This window comes from Amblyomma maculatum, chromosome 2 (assembly GCF_055883805.1).
Source record: "Amblyomma maculatum isolate TAMU_Amacu chromosome 2, ASM5588380v1, whole genome shotgun sequence".
NCBI classification, from domain to species: Eukaryota; Metazoa; Arthropoda; class Arachnida; order Ixodida; family Ixodidae; genus Amblyomma; species Amblyomma maculatum.
The window spans coordinates 175,721,439-175,745,749 of NC_139345.1; the positions used below are offsets into that span (position 1 = coordinate 175,721,439).

At 48.1% G+C, this 24,311-nt stretch overlaps 1 protein-coding gene across 1 annotated transcript; it reads right to left on the reverse strand.

Moving 5' to 3' along the window:
* Positions 1-1,375: 1,375 nt before the first annotated feature.
* On the reverse strand, positions 1,376-7,530 carry LOC146200486 (iris-like). The gene is made up of 2 exons (XM_084592949.1): positions 7,248-7,530; positions 1,376-2,345 (listed from the first exon to the last, which is right to left on the reverse strand). Exons 1-2 carry the CDS (start codon positions 7,501-7,503, stop codon positions 1,441-1,443), a joined length of 1,161 nt encoding a protein of 386 aa, XP_084449075.1. The 5' UTR covers positions 7,504-7,530; the 3' UTR covers positions 1,376-1,440.
* Between the last annotated feature and the right edge of the window lie 16,781 nt (positions 7,531-24,311).

The window sequence follows — 24,311 nt, forward strand, 5'->3', positions numbered from 1 at the left end:
TAACAGTGTCAGGCTGTTTAATAGGAACGAGGGGATCGGCTAAAGCTGAAACGTACTCAATTTCGAATCTAACGGGAGCACAGCAATGCCATTGTAAATAACATGTACAAAAAATTTCCGATGTTTACGTGCTGGCCAAGCATTTCCTGCAGGTTGGCCAAACTCTCTTCTGGCGATAGAGTTTCTAGTGCGGTCTTGTACTGCCTGAACCAAGCCATATCCCACTTTCTTTGTCTATGGAGGGGTGGGAGGATTCGAGCCGCCGTTCTATTGCATGGGAGCCGAATGCTCTACTAGTAAGTCTTCTATCCCCTAAAAACCTAAAAACCACGACTGGTGAATTATTGAATTATTTGTCATCCTCGCTAATATTGTGTTATATATTTTTTTTGCTCTATATATTTTTGGCTGAAATCACTTCTTCAGTTCACAGGCTGCCTGTGAGTGTATCCTAAATTCAGGTGTAACCATCCACCGAGAGAACATGCTTATGAGATGACGACGTGAACATACGACAAAAAGTAAAGCGAAATTGTTAACCCGACTTGCGTATCATTGAGATATTAGTCGTGTCTTGGACGCGTATTTATGAACCACGAAGAGGCCATAATAGCAGGTCAACCGCGGCTTGTAGACGAAATCAGGTTACTTTTGAAAACACGCAACAACGAACTTAGCAGCAGTCAGCACAGTTTCTTCTGTGGACGAGTGCGTAAACACTAAGCTTTTTTTCTTTATTCCAGAGCGCATTTTAAATCACGCAAAATAATTTTCCTCTGGCTGTCTTTTAAAATTTAAATTGCATCCTGGCGTACTTTACGGCACTAGTTTATAAAAAGCAGCACTTGAGAGGCTACACAAGAAGTTTTTGGACTGTCCACATGACAGAATAAAACTACGTAGCGCGGATAACAAAGAATACAGTAGGCGAGACAGCGCGGATAATTCAAATTCTGCATTCACTGATGGAGTTAGTATTTTCAGTTTCTATAGCGAGAGCGTGACTTGCAGCATAAAAGTAGTTTTTACATACCACACAATGTCGTCGTACAGTGCGTTCTATCTGCCTATAGTTTTCGGCCGACAATTGATTTTGTCGAGTGCTCCTTGTAGAAAAGAACTGTCTGGACTGCACTTTTCACAAAGCAGTCATGAAAGCAGTACCATGTTATAAAATGCCTTTCGCTTTAACACCTGATTTATCAACACCCCGATAACGGGGCAGTGTCTGTAAGTAAAACATTGCTTTATTATTACTATCTGGAAATATTAAAGGGTTACTCTAAGTTCCTTTAAGGAAACTCGCACGCGGAAGTATACAGGAAGCACGAAATAAGCTCATTTAATAGAAAATCGCAAGTGGAGGTAATAATACAGATACCACGAAACTGTCACATGGTTTACTCCCCAAGATATATTTAATTTACTACGTCCAAGATGTCAGACAAAATGCGTGAACGACCCAAGGAGCAGCACGGTGTTTGGGTCGCGAGCAAGGACCATAAACATAAACGGCCTGTCAACCGTTATCTTAAAGACGCCCTTGCCCTTAGCAGCTCGCATGGTTTCCTTGGCCGCGGCTTCGGCCTCCGCCGTTTTGGGTCCTCTGTGACCGGCTCTGAACACAGTGAGGTGCTTGGCTGCAGACACCCTGAGACCCACAATGCGCGCAATATTGACAAAGTCGGCGGAGCCGCTGAAGGCGTCCACCACTCCCATCGGTGGAAGGTACTCCTTCAGGTCTGTGAGGCATTTCACCTTCATTCTGGGGATGGTTACCTCCACCAGACCCCGGTGTTCTAACCGTGCCAAGCACGTTAGTATTACGGCGGCGTTCAGGTTCTTCTCCAAGGCCGGCAAATTTGATGTGGGCGCCGGGAAAAAGATTGCTAGAGAGCGCCGTGGGTCCTGGTATGGGATGTCCATCACGATGCCTTCAAAGGGATCGCCTTTCTTGAACTGGGCGTACTGGAAGCATCCCTTCAAAGTCAGCGTGGGGACATTGTCGCCCTCGCGACGGTCGATGTCACACTCGGCGTGGAACTTTCCAGTCGAGCGCTTGGCTCCTCCAGCAGTGAACCAGCGCGAGCTAAAACAGAACACACTGGCCAGGACCACGAACGTGTCCAGGTCGACGCTATCCCCGGCGAACACGTCTCGGTCGAAGGAGAAGCCCGTCAAGGCTCGCAGGAAGCCGTCCAGTGCGAGCCGGCTCTGCTCGGGGCTCTCGGAGAAGTCCTGGATGTGAACGTGCATGTCCAAGCTTGACAGCGGCTCCGTGAACTCCCTGGACACGCTCACCCGGGCGTCGTGATACAGGCCGGCGTAGGAGGTCACATTAAGACCTGCGAACATGGTACAGAAATTATCTTAAACATTTCAAAACAATTTCTCCTAGCTTATGACAGATGTATTATTCTGTCGTGCACGCATCTAGCATATTCCAAAATTACAGGTGTGCTATAAGGTCAGCTACGCGCAGAACAGAGAATGCACTAAGAGCTCCGTTCCAGTTTCGTTAATTCAGCGTTTTGTTGCTCGCGTCCCTTGAATGCCATTTCTAATGGTTATTTCCGGAGGAAGTCAAATGTTGAGGGTCATGTGACCAAACGGTTGAAGCCTCCCACCCCAATTTGGAATTCGCAATAGGGTTATTCAGTTTGGCATGTTCAAATATAGGTTAAACGCCAAATCAAGATCAGACGAACTGAACATTTGGGAGGAAAACAATGTTGCGACCAGAGAGGTTAGGGGTGTTTAAAATAAGCCACGAGTCGGTGAAATATGTCTGAAGTGATGGTAGAGGAACGGAAAGAGGCCTTTATTACATACCTGCCTAGTAAGTAACAGGTCTTTTTGACTAGCGCTGCAGTTACGCATCATCCCGCATTGACTATCGCTCAAAGTTAATGTTCCTAGTTGCAGAAGTAGCCAGTGTTTCTACTCTTTCCTCCCCAAGAGCAGCTAAGACTGGAAACACCTGCCATTCTGTATCGTCTCCAAGCATTTTATTTTCGGTTCTTCATCACCTATATCAGAGATTTTCCTCTGTAGTGATTTTGTAGTCCTGTTAATAAGCAAGTAAATAAAGTAAAATAAAGTAAAACGGAGTAAAGGAAGGGAAGGGAACAGAAGAGAAGTGAAGCAGATGAATTCTACAACGTTCAATAACCCCCACGGAGCAATATCAAGGAGCTATCAATGAACACACTGAACGTCTGTTTGCAACATTGAACGATTCCCATGATGCCGCTGATGCGAAATAGACCACTCACCATGCGAAAGAGTATTCTAGAGACAGAAAAGAAAAGAAAAAAATTGGTATAGGTTAGCTTAACGGATCAGTGATGCGATTATCCGCCGAAAGGTATGGTGTGGTGGAACCGCCAGAATATCCCACGCAACCACTTGAAGGTTATTTACTTCTGCACCGAGAACTTAAGGTGACTGCCTTTCTCTCTTCCCCTCACCCCTTCCACATCCTCCTCTAATTAGTATAAGCAGTTTACTCGGCGCGGCGATATCGCATTTGCTTGGTTAGCTTTGATTCTGAGCACACACCAAAAAGATGAAGACATAGAAAAGACATTTGAATGTAAGCCAGCAATCCCAACGACACAGTTAGGATATGGTCTCTTGGTGTTAAATCGCACATTTCAATGAGCCAGTCTACGTGAAAAGTTCGCGGGTGATCCTAAAGAGGCTTGTTTATTTCGTGAAGGTGTCAAGCGGCCGTCTGCACATGTAATTCCGTCAATTAATGTTGCAAATCTTTACTATATAGCTTTGGCAAGCGCACCTTTTACTCCGTCTGTCAGGCGCTTACAATAAAATATTGGAAGCTCGAGGATGGAGGCACTTGTGCATGCCATTTAGCGTTGTGCCGCGGGAAATGACTTGTTTGAAAAGCAACGAAATTGGAGTTGGGACTAAAGCATCGCAGTAGCATACTTACGAATTTTCATGTGCAAGTGTAGGCTAATTTCATGGTCACCGTTCAGAACTCTACGACCCATGTAATCCTTATGTACAAACAGAGCCACCGTCTCAAGTACTTCTTTTGGCTAGTGAAATCTACAGTCCGGTCTTCTGATGAAGTTTCTTCGGGACACCACCTGAGTTCATTTTGTGCAGTTTCAGTGAGTTGTGCATTTATGACATTTTTTTTATAAATCCTCGCATCTAAGTCGGCCTGGAAATGGGAGGCGACGCTGTTTAGTTGCGGCGACGTAGGGGCCCAACAGGCCCTCGTTGCGTGGGCCTAACTATGACCGCCTGAACTCAGGATATCATCTAGTATGTAGAGCTCTCACGCACACGCGCTTTTTTTTATAGCTATAACACACATAGCGCGGCGCAGTTAGCGTGTTTCGCTTCATATCATCGAACATATTACACTCACTAGCATACTAGACCAAACAAACGTTGTCGAGTTCTTCCGGTCGTTGTTAGTAGCGTTCGATCATAGTACTCTACCACATGTACGTCGAAGCGTCCAAATCCAGGGAATCATCTACTACCCGAATCTTTCTCCATTCATTTACGTACGGTTGAGGTGCCGGCCAAGCATTGAGACAGTTATTACGCCATTTATTTTCTGGGCGAACTTTATTGTTTACCTTTCCCTGTTACCCGCGTCCTTCGTGCAGCGTTCATCACTCTCGGGCACGAAAAAGAACTTGTATTCCTTCACTCCCACCTTCCCCATTCCCTCACGAAGCATTTAAGCTGTCCAAGAATCCTTACTACTCCTTTCTTTTCCTCGGAATCTATTTTCATTGTCCTTTCAAGCGTCAAAAGCAGTCGCATATACATGCACCCGTGTTATAGTTCTCCCATTTGCGCGTGTCGGTGCCTTGCCATGATACATGGTATCATCAGCCAGACTACGTCTACCGCAGGTAATTACAGGTTTCCGCTGTGATTTCCGGCAAGCCCAGTCCGTAGGCAGGTGCTATTTTTCTCTGTCTTTGCAACGATTTCGGATACAGGACTTGTATCTGCTTTCTCTTAAGCTGATTACACGCTCAACAATAAAAACTCTACTTTTTCCACGTGTCGAGTGCACATGCTGCCTCGATGGAGCCAACCCATATTCTCCTCAACTTTCATGATGTACGCATCCTCTCAAACGTTCTGTCTGTGACCCTGTGTTCCAGGTGCGTCTAGAGCGCGACCTTTACAGCAGCGCAAAAGTGGACTGCGATAAAGTCGTCGACTTCAATTCCTTGCTTCGAGAAATGCGTTAAATTGCGAGTATGTCCCAAACGCCCGCCTTTGGGGTCAACAGAAGCGCGGGATCCCCTTTACGGTTACCCGCCGTCCCTTGATGAGGTTTGATGACTGGTCCCAAAGCAACTCAGGCTATGAGAGACGCCGTAGTGGAGGACTCCGGAAATTTCGACCACCTGGGGTTCTTTAACCTGCACTGACGCCGCACAGCACACGGGCGCCTTGCTTGTCGCCTCCATCGAAAAGCGGCCGCCGAGGCCGGGATTCGATCCCGCGTCCTTGGAAACAGTAGTCGAGCGCCTTAACCACTGCGCCACCCGAGCGGTGTTGATCAGATTTGAGGACAGTTAAAAATTAGGCCGGTCAACCAGTTAAGTACGTATGTCAATGTGTAACTGACAAATGCGTCCACGAAAGTGACCTTTTCCTTCTACGAAAAATGGAATATTTATAGCTATACTCCGTTTCAAACATCAAGTGCAATACTGCCAAAGCTAGAGCTCTTGTTTGCGATCCCCGCGTCCGTGATCAAAAATAGTGCATGCTCTTGACAAGAGGAAATAATAGTTGTTTTGTCTGCACGCTTAGTAGATCTTACATTTGCCATCAACTTCATAAAAAGCACCTTTCTTTAAGGAGGAAGAATCGGATTCGGTGAATTTGTATGTTTTGTTTGTCGTTTTCGTTCGGGTCGCGTTTTCGCTGCCCCGCAACCCTGCCAGCTGTGCCCTCCGCGCTGCGCAACGCCAAGACGTCAGTTGACTCTTCGCAGCGGATTTTTTCTATAACATCCGCACTACGAGGATGTCCAGGTACGCGAAGCAAGGTATTGCAAACGTGTATGCTCGTAATAGAGCCCGTTTCCGCAGAAACTACTCGGCCACAAACCGAGCGCGCAGTGATACGCCTCCTTTTTTTTCCCTTGCGGACTACTTGCGTAGCTTTCACTGTGTTCCACCTGATGTATGAAACGGAGTATAGTAGTCCAAATTACACTGCATAATATTCGAACAAGCAAAAAAAAAAAGAAAAGAAACTCCCCGGCAGGATAGTGATAAAAGACGACTCGGTAGATGACAAGAGGGAAAACTCGACAATGAAAAAACACTGCAATAAAAGAAGACTATGAAGATAAAAAAGCAATTATTCCAGATTTAATAAGTAGGGCAAGAGTTACAAAGAAAAACACAACGAAAAACTACTAACCCAGATCAAGGTTTAATGCAAAGACGAAAACAATATTCCATTAACCGACAGTCTGTGCAAAAAGGAATTCTCACGGTTAATGTGGTAAGTTGGGCGTGTTGATACGTAGTTCTCAGAAAAGCAGCACAAAAAAAGACGCGGACAAGGACGAGATGACAAGGACGGGCGCCCGTCCTTGTCATCTCGTCCTTGTCCGCGTCTTTTCTGCGCTGCTTTTCTGGGAGTTCTCACGGTTTTCTTGTTCGATGAGGCGTCGAAGTCACAGAGTTGATCTCTAGCGGCGGCCGTACAATATGAGGAGAAACGATGAGTTGATCGCGGGCTCGATGAAAAACACAGGATCGTTTCCGAGTGCGAGCGGCCGCGAAAGAGGCCCAGAAGACGATCTTTCCAAAGAGCACTGCCGCGGGCTTGCTGCTGTCTGCCTTTTTATACTCTCGGATGGCTGCGCTGCTGCGGCCCATCGCCATGGGCGCGCGCTTGTCGGTCGCTGCCATGAAGAATCATGTTGATGCTTGCTCGAAGGAGAGGGGAGATTCCGTAAGTTCCCCTCTTATGTAAGGCAGCTTCTGACAAAGTATAAATCATAAGCGAAGAATTAATAAAGACTTTCGGAATAAGCAATGTTCTTAACGACATTATCATTTTAAACACCGGTTTCGGATCTTCGTGTGTTCTTAGATTGAGAGTAATCGTGTTTTCTTTCACGAGGCAAAAAAGATGCCATGTTATTTTTTTTCTCCTTTTTTGCATCTTGATGCCGACCTTACGTGAATCGACAGTTAAATCAGTGAACAGTGTTTTTTTACCTGAGTGTGTGTGTCGGGGCTTGTGGAAGTCCCGGCAGAAAAGCCGGCTGGCTTGGCTGTCAAAGCGCGCGACTATCTCTCCATCGTCGTCTGTGTGCAGCACGCGCGCTATCTGGCGCCGAGTGGCGCCGCCCGAGCCATGGTACATCATGACCAGCATGCAGGACAGGTACCAGGGGGAGAGGAGGACGTTGCCCCCTTCCTGGCGCATGCGCAGATAAAACTCCAGCGGGAACTGCAGCAGCGGTCCGGCCATCTCGGGCTCGATGTTGAACGGGGTGCGCAGAAACCTGCGATCCGGCTTGCTGCTGATTATTCTTGGCTTTACGAACATCAAACTTAACGTAGCATACGAGGCAAATGAGGAATTTCGGACTAGAAGTATACGTGAGAACACGTGATCCTCTTTACACTGCTGTGGTATGAGCGCGATCTAGTGCATGTCGATTAGTCGCTCGTAACAACGGCTTACTAGGCCTTTCTAAACATTATGGGTGCTGTCGGGAATTAGGGACTCACTAATTGACTGCATGGGTCGCCTCTGTTGTCACGGTATTGGTGTGCGGAATTCGCTGATGGGAGGCCGGCACTAACGTCAATCCACAGTCACAGATGCCACTAGGTCTTACTAGCGCGGAGTAAACATAACCGAAAACTCAGAGCGTTGGTCATTGAAGAACTAAAAACAGCAACGCGACGACGAATACGAAAAAACGTTCTAGCGCTGATCTTTCGTGTCCGTCGTCGCGGCGCTGTTTTTAGATCTTCGATGACGCACCAACGCAGCGAGTTTTCGGTTCTTTTATATAACACACATCTCAATATTCATGACCGCAGAGGACCCATTCCTTAAGAGAGTTTTCGGACTAGAGTGTTTACTTTCACTCGAAGGCGAAGGTGGCGTGGCACTGAGGCCGCAAGAGCACTGTCGTTTGCGAGTTCCCGCAAGGTTTACAATTACCGACAATTGTACGAATATGATTTCTCCAGCGTAATACTGTGAGCTTATACCGCTACGGTTACCCAGCAAGAATATCGAATTACGATCAAGAACGGTGCGACATCGCCGAGGGCCTACCTTTCAATTTCGCCGTGCTGATCGACCGAATGTGTGGACTCGTGGGCACGGACGGCTTCCAAGCTGACCTCCGTGCTGGTCGCGTAGCTGGCCGAAGAGGAACTCGTGCTCCAGAAGCTCTGCCGCCTGAGTTGGGCAGAAGACATGTGCGCCGCGCAGCTCGAACGGCGGCGTGAGGCCTGCGATCGGGTGGACATGGTCTCTTCCTCTGCTTCTGCGCGTGGCAAACTCACGGTCCGAGGGAAGCACGCGCACGTAACGCTTCTGCTTTTTCTTTTGTAAGGCGGCGCCCCCGTACGGATGGTTTAGAGAGGGCCTGAGGTGTCCTGCCGGCAGTGTGTTTAGAAACGAGTCCTTCTGCAGCTTGTTGATCTCCATTTTTTCCTACTGGTACTATCAAGGGTCTCCGTAGGTGCTGATAAACATTGACCAAGAAATTAGAGGACGCTCAAACTATCCGCTAAGAGTAAGTAGCTGCAATATATAGCGCCTTTAATACCGTCGTTTCATTCGATAATTATTTTGTATTTTGGTCTGTAAACTGGTTTGGGAGAAAGGAAGGCGTACTACTGCCTCACTTTCAAAGGACAGCTGCACTTAGAATTCACGGCACAGAATTCGAGGTATACAGTCGTGAACACTGCGGGAGGGAATCAATTGTTTGAGCATTAATTTGTTTATTACTGCGTACTTATATGTGGCAGGCGTATCTTTTGCGGTTTTCTAACGAGTTTTTTTAATGCATAGCAGACAAACTGGCCTTGGTATTGCATTGACAATATCGCAATTCGCAAATATTCTCAATTTTGTGCAAAACGTTTCTTCCCTTTCATATTGCTCCTGACTGAACACATATCATGAGTTCGAATCACAATCGAGAACTAGCCTCTCATATGACTAGCATATATAAATGCTAAAAGGGAAGCCAAACGGTATGTCACCGAACGCCGCGCAAAGAAGGGTGGCGTCGCACTTTTGCTAGGAACTCAGCAGCAGGCCTGCCGCCTGGCGGCTGAGGCCGTGAAGAATTCCTGTACCTTCACTAGTCCTTAGTCTGCTGGGCTCCTCCCGACCCACCCCCCCCCCCTGGCCTGCGTGCCGGAGGCGGGAAACGGAGGGCCCCTTTTCGGTGGAAAATAAAAGTTTGCATTCATTCATTCATTCATTCCCCTGCGTAGTTTTTCAAGAAAAGTTGGCAAGATGCCAACTTTCTACCCGACATGTATTGTTGTACAATGACGGCGACAGCATTTCGGCACTAAGATCCCAGCATGCTCTGGGGTAGACATTCTTTGAATTGATTAAGACGTTCAGAAGCACTATTTGGCATGATTTGGCATGATAGCGGTTGCAGGTACTAGTGAGAGACTGGCGTTGAGCTTTGCAAAGTGTGCCTTCAATTAAATGAACATTCGTTTGCTTTAGTTGACGTCAGAGTATAAGACTCAACTGCATTGGCTGACTGCCGGCCAATGACCAACCATCGGCATAAGATGGTCGGCCACATACGAGGTAGGGCAGACGTCAGCCTGCGCTCATGGCCCGAGCTTGCAACCCCGACTTACCACCGACCTGATTGAGAACGGTTGCTCGGCCATTTGGCGGCCCACGGTCGGCGCTGTACTCAGTAGGCTAGCAGCCTGCCAACGCCCGTGACATAAATATATGCACGATTTGGATACCGAGTATATCCATAAGGCTGCGCGGGAAAGCTTTAAGCATGACTTAGCCCGATCGTTCAAGGCAGCTCTTAAAATATCATTAATCAATTAGAACACTGAATAAGTACTATTCGCTGCGAAGTTTAATCCATTTAGTAGCGTGCAGGTATGTCTTCAGACTGTACATTTTGATGCTTAGACAAATATGCGCGAAGGGAAATGCAGTTTATTTTACCATGAAGCCAGAACAGGTTACTGGCATTTGATAACATTTGCCACTGTAATACACAACATAATTTATGAAGCAATGACAAGTGGGCTGGAAAAAAACTTTCACAAATATGGTGACAATCTCCCTTCATTATATCAGCAGTGCTAAGCACCACCACCAGTTCTTCCGGGGCTCCGCGAGAATGCTTTGATAATTTTGAACATTAGCGTGATTGAAAATGGGTAGCTGCCTTTTGTGACGCTTGTAGAGCCCGAGGCCGATGGAAGCCTTCGCTACGATCATTCGATAATGTACCAACTAGCTCAACTCTCCGTTTTGTGAAAGGAACCCATGGATGTAATAATAGTGGATGAGTGAGTGCCCAGCACATGCTGCTCGCGAACGGTCTGAAAACGACCCGGGCATAAATAAGAGCGACTACAGCTGACAGCTCTCATTGGGCGTTCGAGAGATGGTAATCCCACCACTGCATATTTTTTTCAATGAAACATACTCTGGACTAAAAACAACAAATACGTCTGTCGTGGGCATAGAGTACCAAAATTACGAAGAAAACTTGAAACACGTGCGCGCACAAAGCACGCAAGAAGGAAGACCATCGCAACTCGGTGTTGAATAAACACTTGCCGAAATGAAGGTAGAGCAGGCACAGAGAAACCAGGTCTAGTTCATTGCAATTACCTTGCGTCCTCATTCTTATAATGTCGCCTCAAAACGAACGCACTGAAATACTGATTTCAATTCCACCCACGGATCCAGCGGCGACGGAATCGGCGCCCGTGACGAAACGTCCCTGAAAGGGGCGTGTATGAAAGGGTAGACAGCCAGACAGGAACCCACATTTACAATCACCGAAACCAAGGAACCCGTATGTTAAACAAAAATTGGACGTCGCATATGCTACGTCTTCATTATGAAACGCAATAGCACCTTTTCCTTCTTTCTCTTGTTTTCTGTTTTATTGTCCGATATCAAGCAGTACTCATACACGTGCCGCTACGTAATATGCATTCACAAAAACACATTTACTCGGCGCTGCTCTAACATCTTGGACCAATGAGCCTTTGATTTTGTGAATTGCGGGCACGTTCGACACGAACTAGGCTTGGGTTTAACCCCAACACCGGAAATTGCGCCACAATACTTTGTAGAATTATGAGCAGTTATTACAGGATCGTGCTCTCCCATTTGCACCCTCCATAATTTGATGACTTAATTTAATAATTTCAAATCATTGTTTCTTACAGACACCCGACACCACCGGATTTTTTGTGCCTCGAGCTCCATGACGCTATCGGGTCAATAAAAATGTTGAGGTCAATAGGAAGAAACACAATGCACCTAAATATATGACACATCCACAGTTATCATTAGCAATGCTTCATCGCTGACGAAATTCTGCAACGCGAGCAACAATCGGCACCGATGAGCAGCGCGCACGCACTTTTACAAGTAGTATTCGTACAAATGTTTTACATCCACGTTACACATAGGTTGTGCTGAGTGCAACCGTCACTGTCGCATAGATTTCCTGGCACACAGAGACAGTGCGGCAGCAGAGACCTCAAAAGTCTATAGGGCAACGGGAAGAACCAGCGCAACAGCAGCGGAACCAAGCCGCGTGCAAGTCAAAGCAGTAGCGTCGTCATCATCGAAGCGATCGCGCTTCGTCTTCTTCGGGCTTTACACTGCCTCCCTTCCGAAATAAGCATCGTCCCGATGCTGAGCACAAAGAACGAAAACACCCGCACAATTACAAGCATATTGTCTGCACGTGTTGCTTTCCGAGTGGAAAAGCGGAGGAAACAAGTAAGCGCTCCTCTATGGTCACACGTAACACGTCCTAACTACATGCACAACTACAGAACGTGATGATGCAGGGTTAGCTTCCGCTGGGAAGCACCTCGTAGTTGAGGTCAGCGATGCGACGAATAACCGTGCACGCTTCAAAGTAGCGCTCCATACGTGTTTTCGACAGACCACGACGGCGAACCGGTGTTCCAACCCAGACCTTATAACCTGGTCGAAAATCAATGTCACGTCTCCGGACGTTGTAGCAATGAGCGCCGGTATGTTGTTGGTGCTGTATGTGTAGTCGTGCCTCTTATCGAACATCATCAGCTACGCCTTCAGGCGGCTGGTGCGGCAGCAAAGCATCGAGCATGGTAGTGCTAGCTGCTTCCTTGAAGCGTTTAGACAAGAGGCCTCTGTCGGAGGAACTGCTGCTGGGCGCTTGGCAGGACAAGGGGAAGGGCATCCAGGCAGTGCGTGCTCTTTGCCGTTATTTGAGCGCCAGCGGACTTGATTCGCGCTTGTAAAGCAAGCTGCTGTGTCTGTATATATATTTCATGTGCCTTCTCCCACATCTTCACCCATCATGACCTTCTTTCTTCTCTCCTTCCCCTTCCCCAGTGCAGAGTAGCAGGCCAGATTTGAATTATTCGGGCCAACCTCTCTGCCTTTTCCTTTCAATAAATCCGTCTATCTATCTATTTTCTTCCACGCACCAGCTGAAACGGTGACATACGAGTTGTCGATCCTGGATTATAGGCGAACGTAACATAAGGTAATACCTGGTCCTAATTCCGATGGTTGCCGTCCACGTATACATGGCGATCATATCGGTCATCGTATAGTTCAGCCTCTCCGTCAGCCCACTAGTTTTCGGATGATAATTCGCGGTATAGTTCAACTCTGGCTGGTACAGCTTAGACAGGATCTCTTGTAGAAGTTGTGCCAGAAATGCGGTACCCCGGCCAGTGATCAAAATTACCGGTGCGCCACGCCGGAAGACACTCGATGAAAAATTTGGCTCCTTCTGCAGCCGTCGCACACGGAATTGCGCGGAACTCAGCAAACAGCGCGTGAGTAATAGTCTTTCGCTAGGATAATGTATTTGTTGCCGGACTGGGACATGGTTAAATGGGCACAGAAAATCCATTCCGATTGTCTAGAACGGAGCACTCGGTGGTTCGATTGACTAAAGAATTGGCCCGCCGGATGTGTGGATGGAGTCTTCCGCCGTTGGCCCTCGCGACAAGTTTTTGTGTACTGACGCTCGTACTCAGCCAGTTTCGGCCAGTAATACTTTCCCGAATCCGTGAAAATGTTCGGCTGTAATGAAGGTGACCAGCATGTAGGATCATCCTAACAAGCTTCCGTGATTTCGGTGAACAGAAAAGTCTTTATTGTACATGACGCCATTCCTAATTCTAAAGGTGGGTAGCACACGCAGAAAAACACGAGGTACCACATCTTTGTCTCCTTCGAGGTGCGTCATTAGCTGACGAAGCATGGGGATCATGCCCTTGTCGAACCACCGTAGGTGTCGCCTTTTATACTGCAATAAGGCTGTCCGCGTCATCGTCTCCTAACGCCGGCGGGCCTCGTGACAAGCAATCGGCGTCATGTTTTCGGCCGGATTTATATACGACATTTCACTTGGCGCCACCATGAGGCGGCACCATAGACCAGTGATAATAAAAAGGGGAAACGGCACGAGCAGTTGTATGCGCAGTCCATGTTTACGTCTTTCTTTTTCGGACTTATCGGAGTATGCCGTGGGAAAGCTTCTCCGCAAACCCCTAACGCGCTCGTAACACATCGCCTTAATTCCTTTCGGCTAAAATGTAAAGCTAATGTTAAAAAAAAGCTGGCAGGTGTATAAATGAAAGGTATCAAGAGCACACAAAGAAATCCTAATTTTAGGCATCACTGTGAAGTAATTTAGAGCCACAATACGTCTTATGCGAGGTGTATGCATACATGTTTCATTAGAGTATGTATCGCATATATTACTAAGGATTGCAAGAACCATATATTTCATGCTTTGCAACAGGAGACAACCGTTGTGTTTGTGGTGAAAACCTTGTGCACAACCGTTGTGTTGGTGGTGAAAACCTTGTGCTGGTGGTCTATTGACCTTTCTGAAGCCCAAGCCCAATATATCTAGAATTTGGGACCCCCCCCCCCCCCCCCTTGCGCTCTAGCTGTTTGCAGCGGTTCTTTTTTTTTTCTTGGCACTGACTACAGTGACGGGGCTTGCCACTTTAACAAGAGCGTTAGAGTGACGGGGCCCGTCACTTTAATAACAGCGCTGTACTGTGACGGGGCCCGTGACTTTAACAACAACGCTGTGCGGTGACGAGGTGCGTCACTAACTCACGCGGGGCCGTTCGCGTATCCAGTGACTATATAACTTCTTTTTCTTTTTATTATTCCCTACAATTTCTTATTACTACGGCCATGCCTCATCAAAGCATTCTCGAGGTAGAGCGCGCTTTTCTTTTGTTACGGCCTTCCCAATGGGGTCTGTTTCGTTTCCACCGGCCGCCGCGCCTAATCCGCGCGCCTTCGATCGTCAGTGCGGCCGAGCACGCGGTCGAATGAAGCTTCGGGTACACTTACCCCAACACTTTTCGCCTCTAAATTTTGCACAAAAATAAATATATCAGGCTATGGAGTGTGCCTTCGAAAGCTGTATGCAAGCGTGACGCGACCTGGCGCGACTGCATAGCGAGTGCAGTTCCTTCCTTCGCCTGTATAGTGAACTTCATTATCCCCCCCCCCATTTTTTTTGGTAGTGACAACAGTCCGTAATGACTACAGTGACGGGACCCATCACTTTAAAAGCACTACTATAGCAGCGACGTGTGCCCGTTACACGGGCATGTGCTCTTCGGTGCGCATGAACCATAGGGGAGAAAGCCGGTTTTCCGGTTTTACACAAACGAGTGACATAATCACTTTATTCGTGCATAATATCAAAGTAACCACAACTCTGGTAGCAGCCGCGGGGCTGACAGATGTCGTAAATGGTGACGCTGCAGGAGTGGTGGAAAGTTTAGTTCAGGAAGTTGACGATGTCAGGGCGATAGCACAGCAAGCGCAGATCGTTGTGCACAGTATCGGAGGTGCTAGGAACGAACGGAGAACTTGAAAAGCATGTGGCGACAGTTACTTATCAAATAAGAAAGTAAGGCCTAGAGAAGCGTTTCGAAGTGGTTGAGGTAAATAGGGAGTTACATAGAGCAGATTTTGGCAGCGCTTTTCAGCGATATAGCATCCATTTTAACAGAAGGAAGGGAGCAGAGATCGGCTGGCGCCTGGCAGGCAGGGCTGTAGCTTTTTTAGGGGGGTCGCCGAGGGCTCCGGAGTGAAGCAGGAGAAAGTGTAATAACGGGGGCTGAGCCCAACAAAATGGCAAAGAGGAGGTCCAAGGACGGTCTAAGGACGGAGGAGGTGTCTAAGGATGAAATCGACCAAAAATGGGAATCGTATCAACAAAAGGAACTTTATGTACAGGCCCTCGTCCAAAGTAAAATAAAGCAGTCCACCGATCGCCGGATGGCTGAAATACAGGATGCCAGGTGGACCAAGAAAATTGCTAGAACCATATAAGCTGACTGGGAAAAAGAATCAGAGGAAGCAGGACCGAATTCAAGACAACCAGGAAAATTGTTTAAAGGGAGCCAGCGCTGTGAACTACATTACATCAGTTAAAGCCGAGCCATTTAAGAGTGCCGATAGGGTAATCTCCCCAATCAGGAAGCAACGCAAGATAGCCAAATACAAAGCATCTTAGAACTGACCAACCTAACTGGAAAAAGGCAGACAACAATATTCCTAAAAGCACATCAACAGGAATAGATGAAATTCCAATCAAGCTATCAAGCTGATTAATGAATTTGATCCAAGAACTAAGGAAATGTTAAAATCTTTAGAAACAGTCATACCGAGTAAGCGAATTCCGGACAGCTGGCATTAGAGTAAAATGAATTTGATTTATAAAGAGAAAGGAGATAGGATGCACATAAAATCCTACAGGCCGGTTACCATAACATCTGTTATGTACAGGTTGGCCATGCAGGCGGTGAAATTAAAGGTGCAAGCATAGGTGGAAAGTAACAAGATACTCGGAGAACTTCAGGACGGCTTTAGAAATGGTAGGCGCTTAGATGATAACCTGTTCGTGCTTACCCAATGCATCGAAATGCAATGCAATGCTCTCGCTGGAGCCACGTTCAGGTCGCCGTTTGGCAACTTCCACCATAATCATGTCCACCGAGAGCAATCCCGACCAGGCCGGACCCTCTACCTCGGCTGCACCAACGCCTCCGACTCTGCCCCCACGTCAACGTGACCCGCCGCTGTTCGCTGGTTGTCGCGACGAAGAAGTCGATGACTGGCTCGACACATATGAACGCTGCAGTGCCTATAACCGGTGGGACGATGCTTTAAAATTTCTCAACGTTTCGTTCTATCTCATTGAGGTCGCCAGAAACTGGTTCATTAATCGCGAACCCCACACTACTAACTGGACCACTTTCAAACAGCAGTTCCGACAATACTTCGCGACCCGGCAGTTCGGACTGAGATCGCGAGAAACAAGCTCGCTTCCCGCCTTCAAGGTCCTGATGAATCATATGCGTCTTACATAGAGGCTGTTCTTGCACTTTGTCGGCGCATAATTCCCACCATGACAGAACCTGAACGTGTGCACCACGCCTTAAAAGGGATCAATTCTATGGCTTATCATACCTTAGTTGCCCAGAATCCTTCAAGTGTAGATTCAATTATAACGACCTGTCAACGCCTCGACCAGCTGCAGTCCTCTCGATTACAGCCCAGCTTCGCAACTGGTCCGACCTCTGCTGACCTTGATCTGCGGGCAATGATTCGAGCAATCATACGCAAGGAGCTCCAAGCCCTCAATTCTTTTTGTCGACATGGGTGCGATCATTCTTCCGCACCTTCTAATGACGCCGTTCTAAGCAACATGATTAAAGAAGAGTTATCAACTATCAGCCACCCCATGACATCCGAACCTTCTGCAAACCATCCAGCGCCGACTTACGTGCACGTCGCTGCATCCCCCCCTTCTTTGGTTCCCCCGCCCCGACCGGCACCAACTTACAATCACGTCAATGCAATGGCGATGGCTCAACCTACACCACCCTATTACGCACCTTGGCGTCCCTCCCGACCAGTCTGCTATTACTGTGGTATTAGAGGACATATATCCCGCTTCTGTCGTCGCCGCCTTCAGAACAAGCGCCGTGGTTACGACACCTTCGAAACTGACATGCCTTCAACCTCATATTATCAACGCCAGTCTATTCCAAGCCCACCTCGACGATCCTCCCCACCTCCGGTATCTTCCTCTGAGCCTCGTGGGAACCATGTATCCCGACGCCGGTCCACGTCCCCATACCGCCGCTCAGTTTCCCCTCTCCGCCCCGCAACAACTATCCCTGTCCGCCCTCCGGAAAACTAAGCGTTGCAGTTTCCGGAGGTCAAACTGCACTCTACGAACTTACCAAAAGTCCTCCAGATCGCCCGTATAATGTGATTTCTGTTTTCGTTGAAGGATTACCGGTCGAAGTTTTGATTTATATAGGGGCTGCAATTTCTGTCATTCACGCTGATTTGTGCTACCGTTTGCGAAAAGTGACAACACCATATGATGGGCCTGAACTCCGTGGAGCCAATGACGTCCCTTTGCGCTCTTCAGCGAAGTGCACCGTACGAGTTGTTGTCGACGGCATCCACCATCATGTGCAGTTTGCTGTGCTCTCACCTTGTGCGCACCTGATGAGTTTTGGATAGGATTTTTTGTCAACCGCTTCAGCGTTAATTTCTTGTGGTGACCGTGTTATCCATATGACAGGCAGCGATTTTTCATCTAACTTTTCTGAACGACATGATCCCCTCGTTGCCGCCGCTGATACTGTTTTGCCTCCTCAGTGCGAAAAACTGCTTACTGTTGTTTCTGACCACATCACTGACGGGGACGTACTCATAGCACCATCATATAGTCATCTTGCAAGCGGCATCGCTTTCCCGTCAAGTCTTGTCCGGTTTCACAACGGCTCAGCGACAGTACTGGCCACTAACACTTCACGTGAATCCCTCGTGCTCCCAAAAGGAACTTCTCTGCATTGCATGGTGGATGTTCAACCTTTTTCCCTGATGGTGCTCACCGCCCCTCCGCCTCAGCAAAGTGTTTCGTCAGACGTCTCTCTTTCTGTTCTCGCAAAGACTATTAATTCTAAACTCACGCCGAACCAATGCCAAGAACTGCTGACATTGCTTCGACACCACCAAGCCATTTTTGATGCCACTTCCACACCACTGGGACGGACTAGTGTTGCGCACCATCGCATCATTACTGAAGGTAACTCTAGCGTTCGCCGACGACCTTATCGGGTTTCCCTCTTTGAACGAAAAGTAATTGAAGAAAATGTAAATGACATGCTCCATCGCAATATAATTCGTCCCTCAGCAAGCCCATGGTCCTCCCCAGTAGTGCTAGGTAAAAAAAAGACGGCTCGGTACGCTTTTGTGTTGATTACCGCGCGCTCAACAAAATTACCCGCAAAGGTGTATATCCGATGCCACGAATTGATGACGCCCTTGACTCTCTCCAAGGCTCCGAATATTTCTCGACCTTGGACCTCCGCTCAGGTTATTGGCAAATACCTATGCACGAGGACGACAAAGAAAAAACCGCTTTCGCAACACCCGATGGCCTTTACAAATTTAATGTTATGCCTTTCGGACTTTGTAACGCACCAGCGACATTTGAAAGAATGATCGATACTGTGCTTCGTGGCCTAAAATGGAGAACCTGTTTGTGTTACTTGGACGACATTGTTATCTTTTCGGAAACCTTTAATGACCATCTCACGCGCCTGAATGAAGTCCTCACCTGTCTCGCTTCGGCAGGCCTTCAGCTCAACACCAAGAAGTGCCACTTTGCACAGAGGGAAATTAGAATATTGGGACATCTGGTCAGCCATGACGGCATTCGCCCAGATCCTGAAAAAATAATCGCGGTCTTGAACTTTGGTCGTCCACAACGGGCTACAGATTTGCGCAGTTTCCTCGGCCTCGCCTCTTATTTCCGCCGTTTTATAAGGCATTTTGCAACTATTGCTGCACCACTTCATGGGCTACTTAAAGCACGCAGCCCTTTCGTATGGACGGAACAGTGCGAAACTGCTTTTAATGACCTAAAGCACGCCCTCACATCAGATCCTGTTCTTGGCCACTTCAGTGACAGCGCTCCAACTATCCTGCACACCGATGCCAGTGGTCACGGTCTTGGCGCTGTACTTCTGCAGCGTGATGCAACATCGCGTGAGAAAGTGATTGCCTTTGCCAGTCGGACTCTGACTCCAGCTGAGAAAAACTACACCATTACCGAGCAGGAGTGTCTTGCCGTCGTCTGGGCTGTCCAAAAATTTCGCCCTTACCTATACGGTCGGCACTTCACAGTTGTGACCGACCATCATGCTCTTTGCTGGTTGTCTTCACTCAAAAATTTGAAATGCCGACTTTACCGCTGGATTCTACGCCTGCAAGAATACCATTTCGACGTCACTTATAAATCTGGTCGCCAACACCAAGACGCCGACGCTCTCTCTCGCTGCCCACTTACGGAATCAGCCTGCTGTTTTTCTTCGCAACGCATTTCTACCTCTGACCACAGCCGACAATCTCTTCCCCCGGCGCATATCACAACACTTTCTTTTGACGATTCTGAGCACAAACACGCACTCCGCTCGCAGCAAATTAGCTGACGCCTACTGCCGTCCTATCATCGACCGCCTTATCGGCGCTTCGGGACCGCCCAATGCTAGACTTCGCCGACAGCTTCGCAATTTCAAGCTCGAAGATGGCATCCTACTTCGTTACGTGTATTGCCCTGATGGAACTCGCTGGATCCCAGTCGTGCCGCATGTGCTTCGCCCACGTATACTGGCGGCTCTCCACGATGACGCTACTGCAGGCCACCTTGGTTTTGACAAAACCTACGACCGCGTGAGAAAACGATTCTTTTGGTCTGGCTTATCTTCCACCGTTGCCAAATACGTCGCATCCTGCCCTCTGTGCCAACGTCGCAAACGGCTGACTTCTTCACCCGCTGGCCTTCTACAACCTCTTCCTTGTCCCGCCACGCCATTCGACGTAGTCGGCATCGACTTATTAGGTCCCCTACCTCTCTCCGATGGGGGTAACCATTGGATTATAACAGCTGTCGACCACCTCACACGCTACGCTGAGACAGCCCCTGTACCGACTGGTTCCGCTGAAGAAGTAGCAAATTTCTTTTTGCGATCAATTGTATTGCGTCATGCTGCTCCTCGGGTGCTCCTAAATGACCGCGGTACAGCCTTCTTATCGAAGGTCGTTGCCGAAGTTCTTCACGTGTCATCCACCCTTCATAAGACAACCTCAAGCTACCATCCCAGACTAACGGTCTGACTGAGCGATTTCATCGCACCTTGTCAGACATGATATCCATGCATACATCACACCAGATCATCGAAATTGGAACACTATTCTACCATTCGTCACATTCGCCTATAACACAGCAGTACAACGGACTACCGGTTATTCTCCATTTTTCCTCGTTTATGGCCGTCCTCCCACTACAATTCTCGACGCTTTCTTCTTCTCTACGCCCGACTACTCCACATCAGTACCTACCCATTTTTTATCTCGTGTGGCCAGATGCCGTCATCTTGCCCGCCTCAACACGGCAGCGTGCCAGGAAGACCGCAAGACTCGCTATGATTCTACACATCGAGTGGTCTCTTTTCGTCCTGGCGACGAAGTACTGCTTTATGCACCATTGCGCACCCCTGGCCTTAGTGACAAATTCCACCACCGCTACATAGGTCCCTATGAGGTCATAAGCCAAACTTCCCCAGTGAATTACAAAGTGACGCCTGTTGATCCCCCAGCTGATCGACGCCATCGTGGAACTGAAATTGTTCATGTGTCTCGCTTGAAACCGTTTGTGCGCCGCAATGCATCGCTTAGTTAGGAGCGGCCAGGCTGGCCGCTTCCGACCCCCCGGGCACATTGTGTGAGCCTTCCGTGGATGTTCTTTAATTTGTTCATTCCATGATCTTCCTCTTTCATTTGTACATACCATCATCATCGTCCCGTGGCGCCGGCTCCGACACGCGCCTGGGTTTTTGTCATCGGATTAAAACGCTAGACAAGGCATCGCTGGCCTTGCCGTCACGACCTTGCCGTCTCAACCTAGCCTTCTTTCACAATATCTAAGAGTGGAAAATAGACCTTTGTATTTGGCCTTCCTGGACATAAACAACGTCCTGCGACAACGTCAACAGGGAACTCCTCCGAAACATATTAAAAGAACAAGGTGTCGGTTGTGAGATTTTGATTTCCTACAGGAAATATACCGGGATAAAAAAGTAGAAATTACATGGGAAGGAATAAGAAGTACGGAAGCTTGCAAGGTGTGCAAAGGATTAAGACGAGGTTGTCCTCTATCCCCGCTGCTGTTCATGCCTTATACGATAAATATGGAACGGAGGATACAAGAAAGTAACCTAGGTTTTAACCTGTCATATAGATAGATGGAAGGGCGGTAGGGCAGCTCCTCCCCGAGTTGATGTATGTAGACGAGATTGTGCTGTTAGCAGATAGCCAGGACGACTTGCAAACTCTAGTTAAGTATTGCGGAGACGAAGGGGACGCTCTAGGCTTCAGTTTCAGCGCAGTTACGTCGGGTCTGATGGTCTTCAACGGCTCAACTGGTGAGTGTCTTAAAATACAAGGCCATGAAACATCCAGAGCGGCAGTATATAAATATCTCGGGGCATCGGTAAACTAAGGATTGGCATACATTGAAAAGCATGAGCAATCACTAAGGGCAAAAAGGCGAAGAAATGCCGGGATGATCAAGCATAGGGCATTGTGTGGATACAACAGGTATGTGGTTTGGAGGGGTATTTGTAAAAGAATTATCGTGCCCGGGCCTATTTTCGGAAATGCGATCTTATGCCTAAAAGCAGAGGTACAGTCGACATTATAAATAAATCAGACAGCCGTCGGACGATTCGCACTGGGTGCCCACGGCAAAACCACAAATGAGCGGTACAGGGAGATATGGGCTGGGCATCTTTCGAAGTAGGGGAACTCGGAGTAAAATATTATATGAGGAACGCCTGAGGAAATTGGACAACAGGTGGGGGCAGCTAAAGTATTTAAATGCTCATACCTAAAAGGCGCTTACTCAAAATCGAGGAAAATAACTAGAAAACTAACCAGTAAGTATGCTGGTGTTTGCAAAAGTTGATCTTACGATCGCTTAGGGGCCCCACACAACACCCTGAGCAGGAGAAGATGAGTTCTTTTATTTCTATAGCAATACTGCGCCAGGTTTCGAGTCGTCGCGTGGTCCCTTCGAAGGCCACGCATCACCTTTTACAGCCAGGGAGGAGGCGCAGAAGAAAAAGACTGGTAACTTACGCTCTCGCGTCATACTCTTAAAGGATGATCTTAGGTGTTCCCAATAATGTGTCACCTTACACTGATAGGGGAATAATGCAGCAGGCAAAAGAAGCTTCCGCCGTTGCTTTCACAATTCAACTAGGGTTAACCAGAGCTAAACCACAGCCAACCTTTTTTGTGCCATTGTAAAGAAAACGTCAAAAACGCGCTGAAGACGGGCAACGCGGCGCCGGTTGGTAGCTGTAGTCGCCCCTCTGCTGAAGCGAATGGATTATTGTAGATGGCAACGTTTAGTTTCGTTGAATTTGTCGGCGGGTGTACAATTACGTCGGTCGTCGAAGAGGGTTGAGTGGGCCTTCTCCAAGTAAATGGTCCCACTCACCGCTGTGCACACGCCAGTCAGTGAGTCTCCATGAGAAGAATGCACTGTTCCTTTCACTCAACAGCGGGGACATAGATTTCAGTGTTTTCACATTGACACACAAAAAAAGTTTATAACTAACTTTTGTAAGCTGACGAACCAAAAAACAAAGTGAACCCCCTCTTCACCACCGTTTTCTTGGCCTTTAAAAAGCTCCGGGTTTGCATGCTCGGCCGCGTCATGTGCTCCGTGCATCATCTGAGTGCTTGTCTGCTTGTACTCAGTTGTTTTTCGCCTTGCCCAGTTCTCGCCATGGTCGATTTCCAAGGAGAAAGGTGAAAGATTATTAAATTACGATGCGCTTTCAAAAAAATCTGTAATTTTGAAAGCTATTTTCGAGGTGCGAACTTTTTTATTCTCCCACAGCTTAGCAACACAAGACGTGCCACCTAAACTCCTTCAAATTACATGTCGCTTGCCCTCTTCCCCTCGAGTAGCGAATTCGCGTTCAAGATTTTTTTTTATGTATGAGCCTGCCAACAAGCGTGTTTTGAAAACAATGTTCACGGCGATTAATGAATCATAATTTTTCGCTTTCGAAGGCACCAATAAATAACATTTCCAGCCAGCTTCTTTGTCAGCCAGGGAACCGAAAAAAGTAAAATTAAGTAACTCCACTGGCAAAGAGCGCCGACTTTGCGCGCGTCTGCACGCGCCCGTTCCCCCTCCTCCTCATTCTCGCTACTGCTCCGTGTGCACGCGCGGACTTCACATACAGCCGTGCGCTGCGCGGCCGCGGCTGCACGTAGGTTTTAAAGTTCCTCTCCGGTATATCCTATACAAAAAATATGGCCGATTTGAATAGTTAATCAAATATGAAGTAGGTGCGTAGCACCGCTTATCCCCGCTATACCTTTCATGCATACGCTTCGGCGATTTACACTTTCTGCAAAATCTTCCTCACATCACGCAAGAGGTGGCCAGCAGTCACAAAGGCAAACAGAGCCGGCGGTTGCGCAGTTGCCAAGAAAATCGCGTTCAAATATCCTTGTCGCAGCTTGATTTTTCGCGAGCCTCTCAGCGGCGTGTACCTTTCTGGCAGCAGCCTTCGCTTGCTGTCCAGGATCCCGTTGCCCTGGAGTTTCTACCGTACGTTTCTTCCTCTTCGCTTCGGCATCCATTTCACGCCGACGCTCAGTGCCTTGGGTCGTTTCGTGAGCACGCTCGGCACGTTTCCTCGTTCCTTGTGATTCTACATTCTTGCACCGTTTAGCTGCAACACCAGATTCAGTAGACTCACGTTCCCGCTGCCTTGCACGTCAAGCCCGGCGAACCTGCGCCCCAATGCCAGATGGACCGGTTTCGTCCATTGCGACGCGAAGCAAACGCACACACGCTTGTGCAACGCTGCCCTGGGACGGCCGCCACATCCGCAACTGACACGCCCCTCTCTCACTGT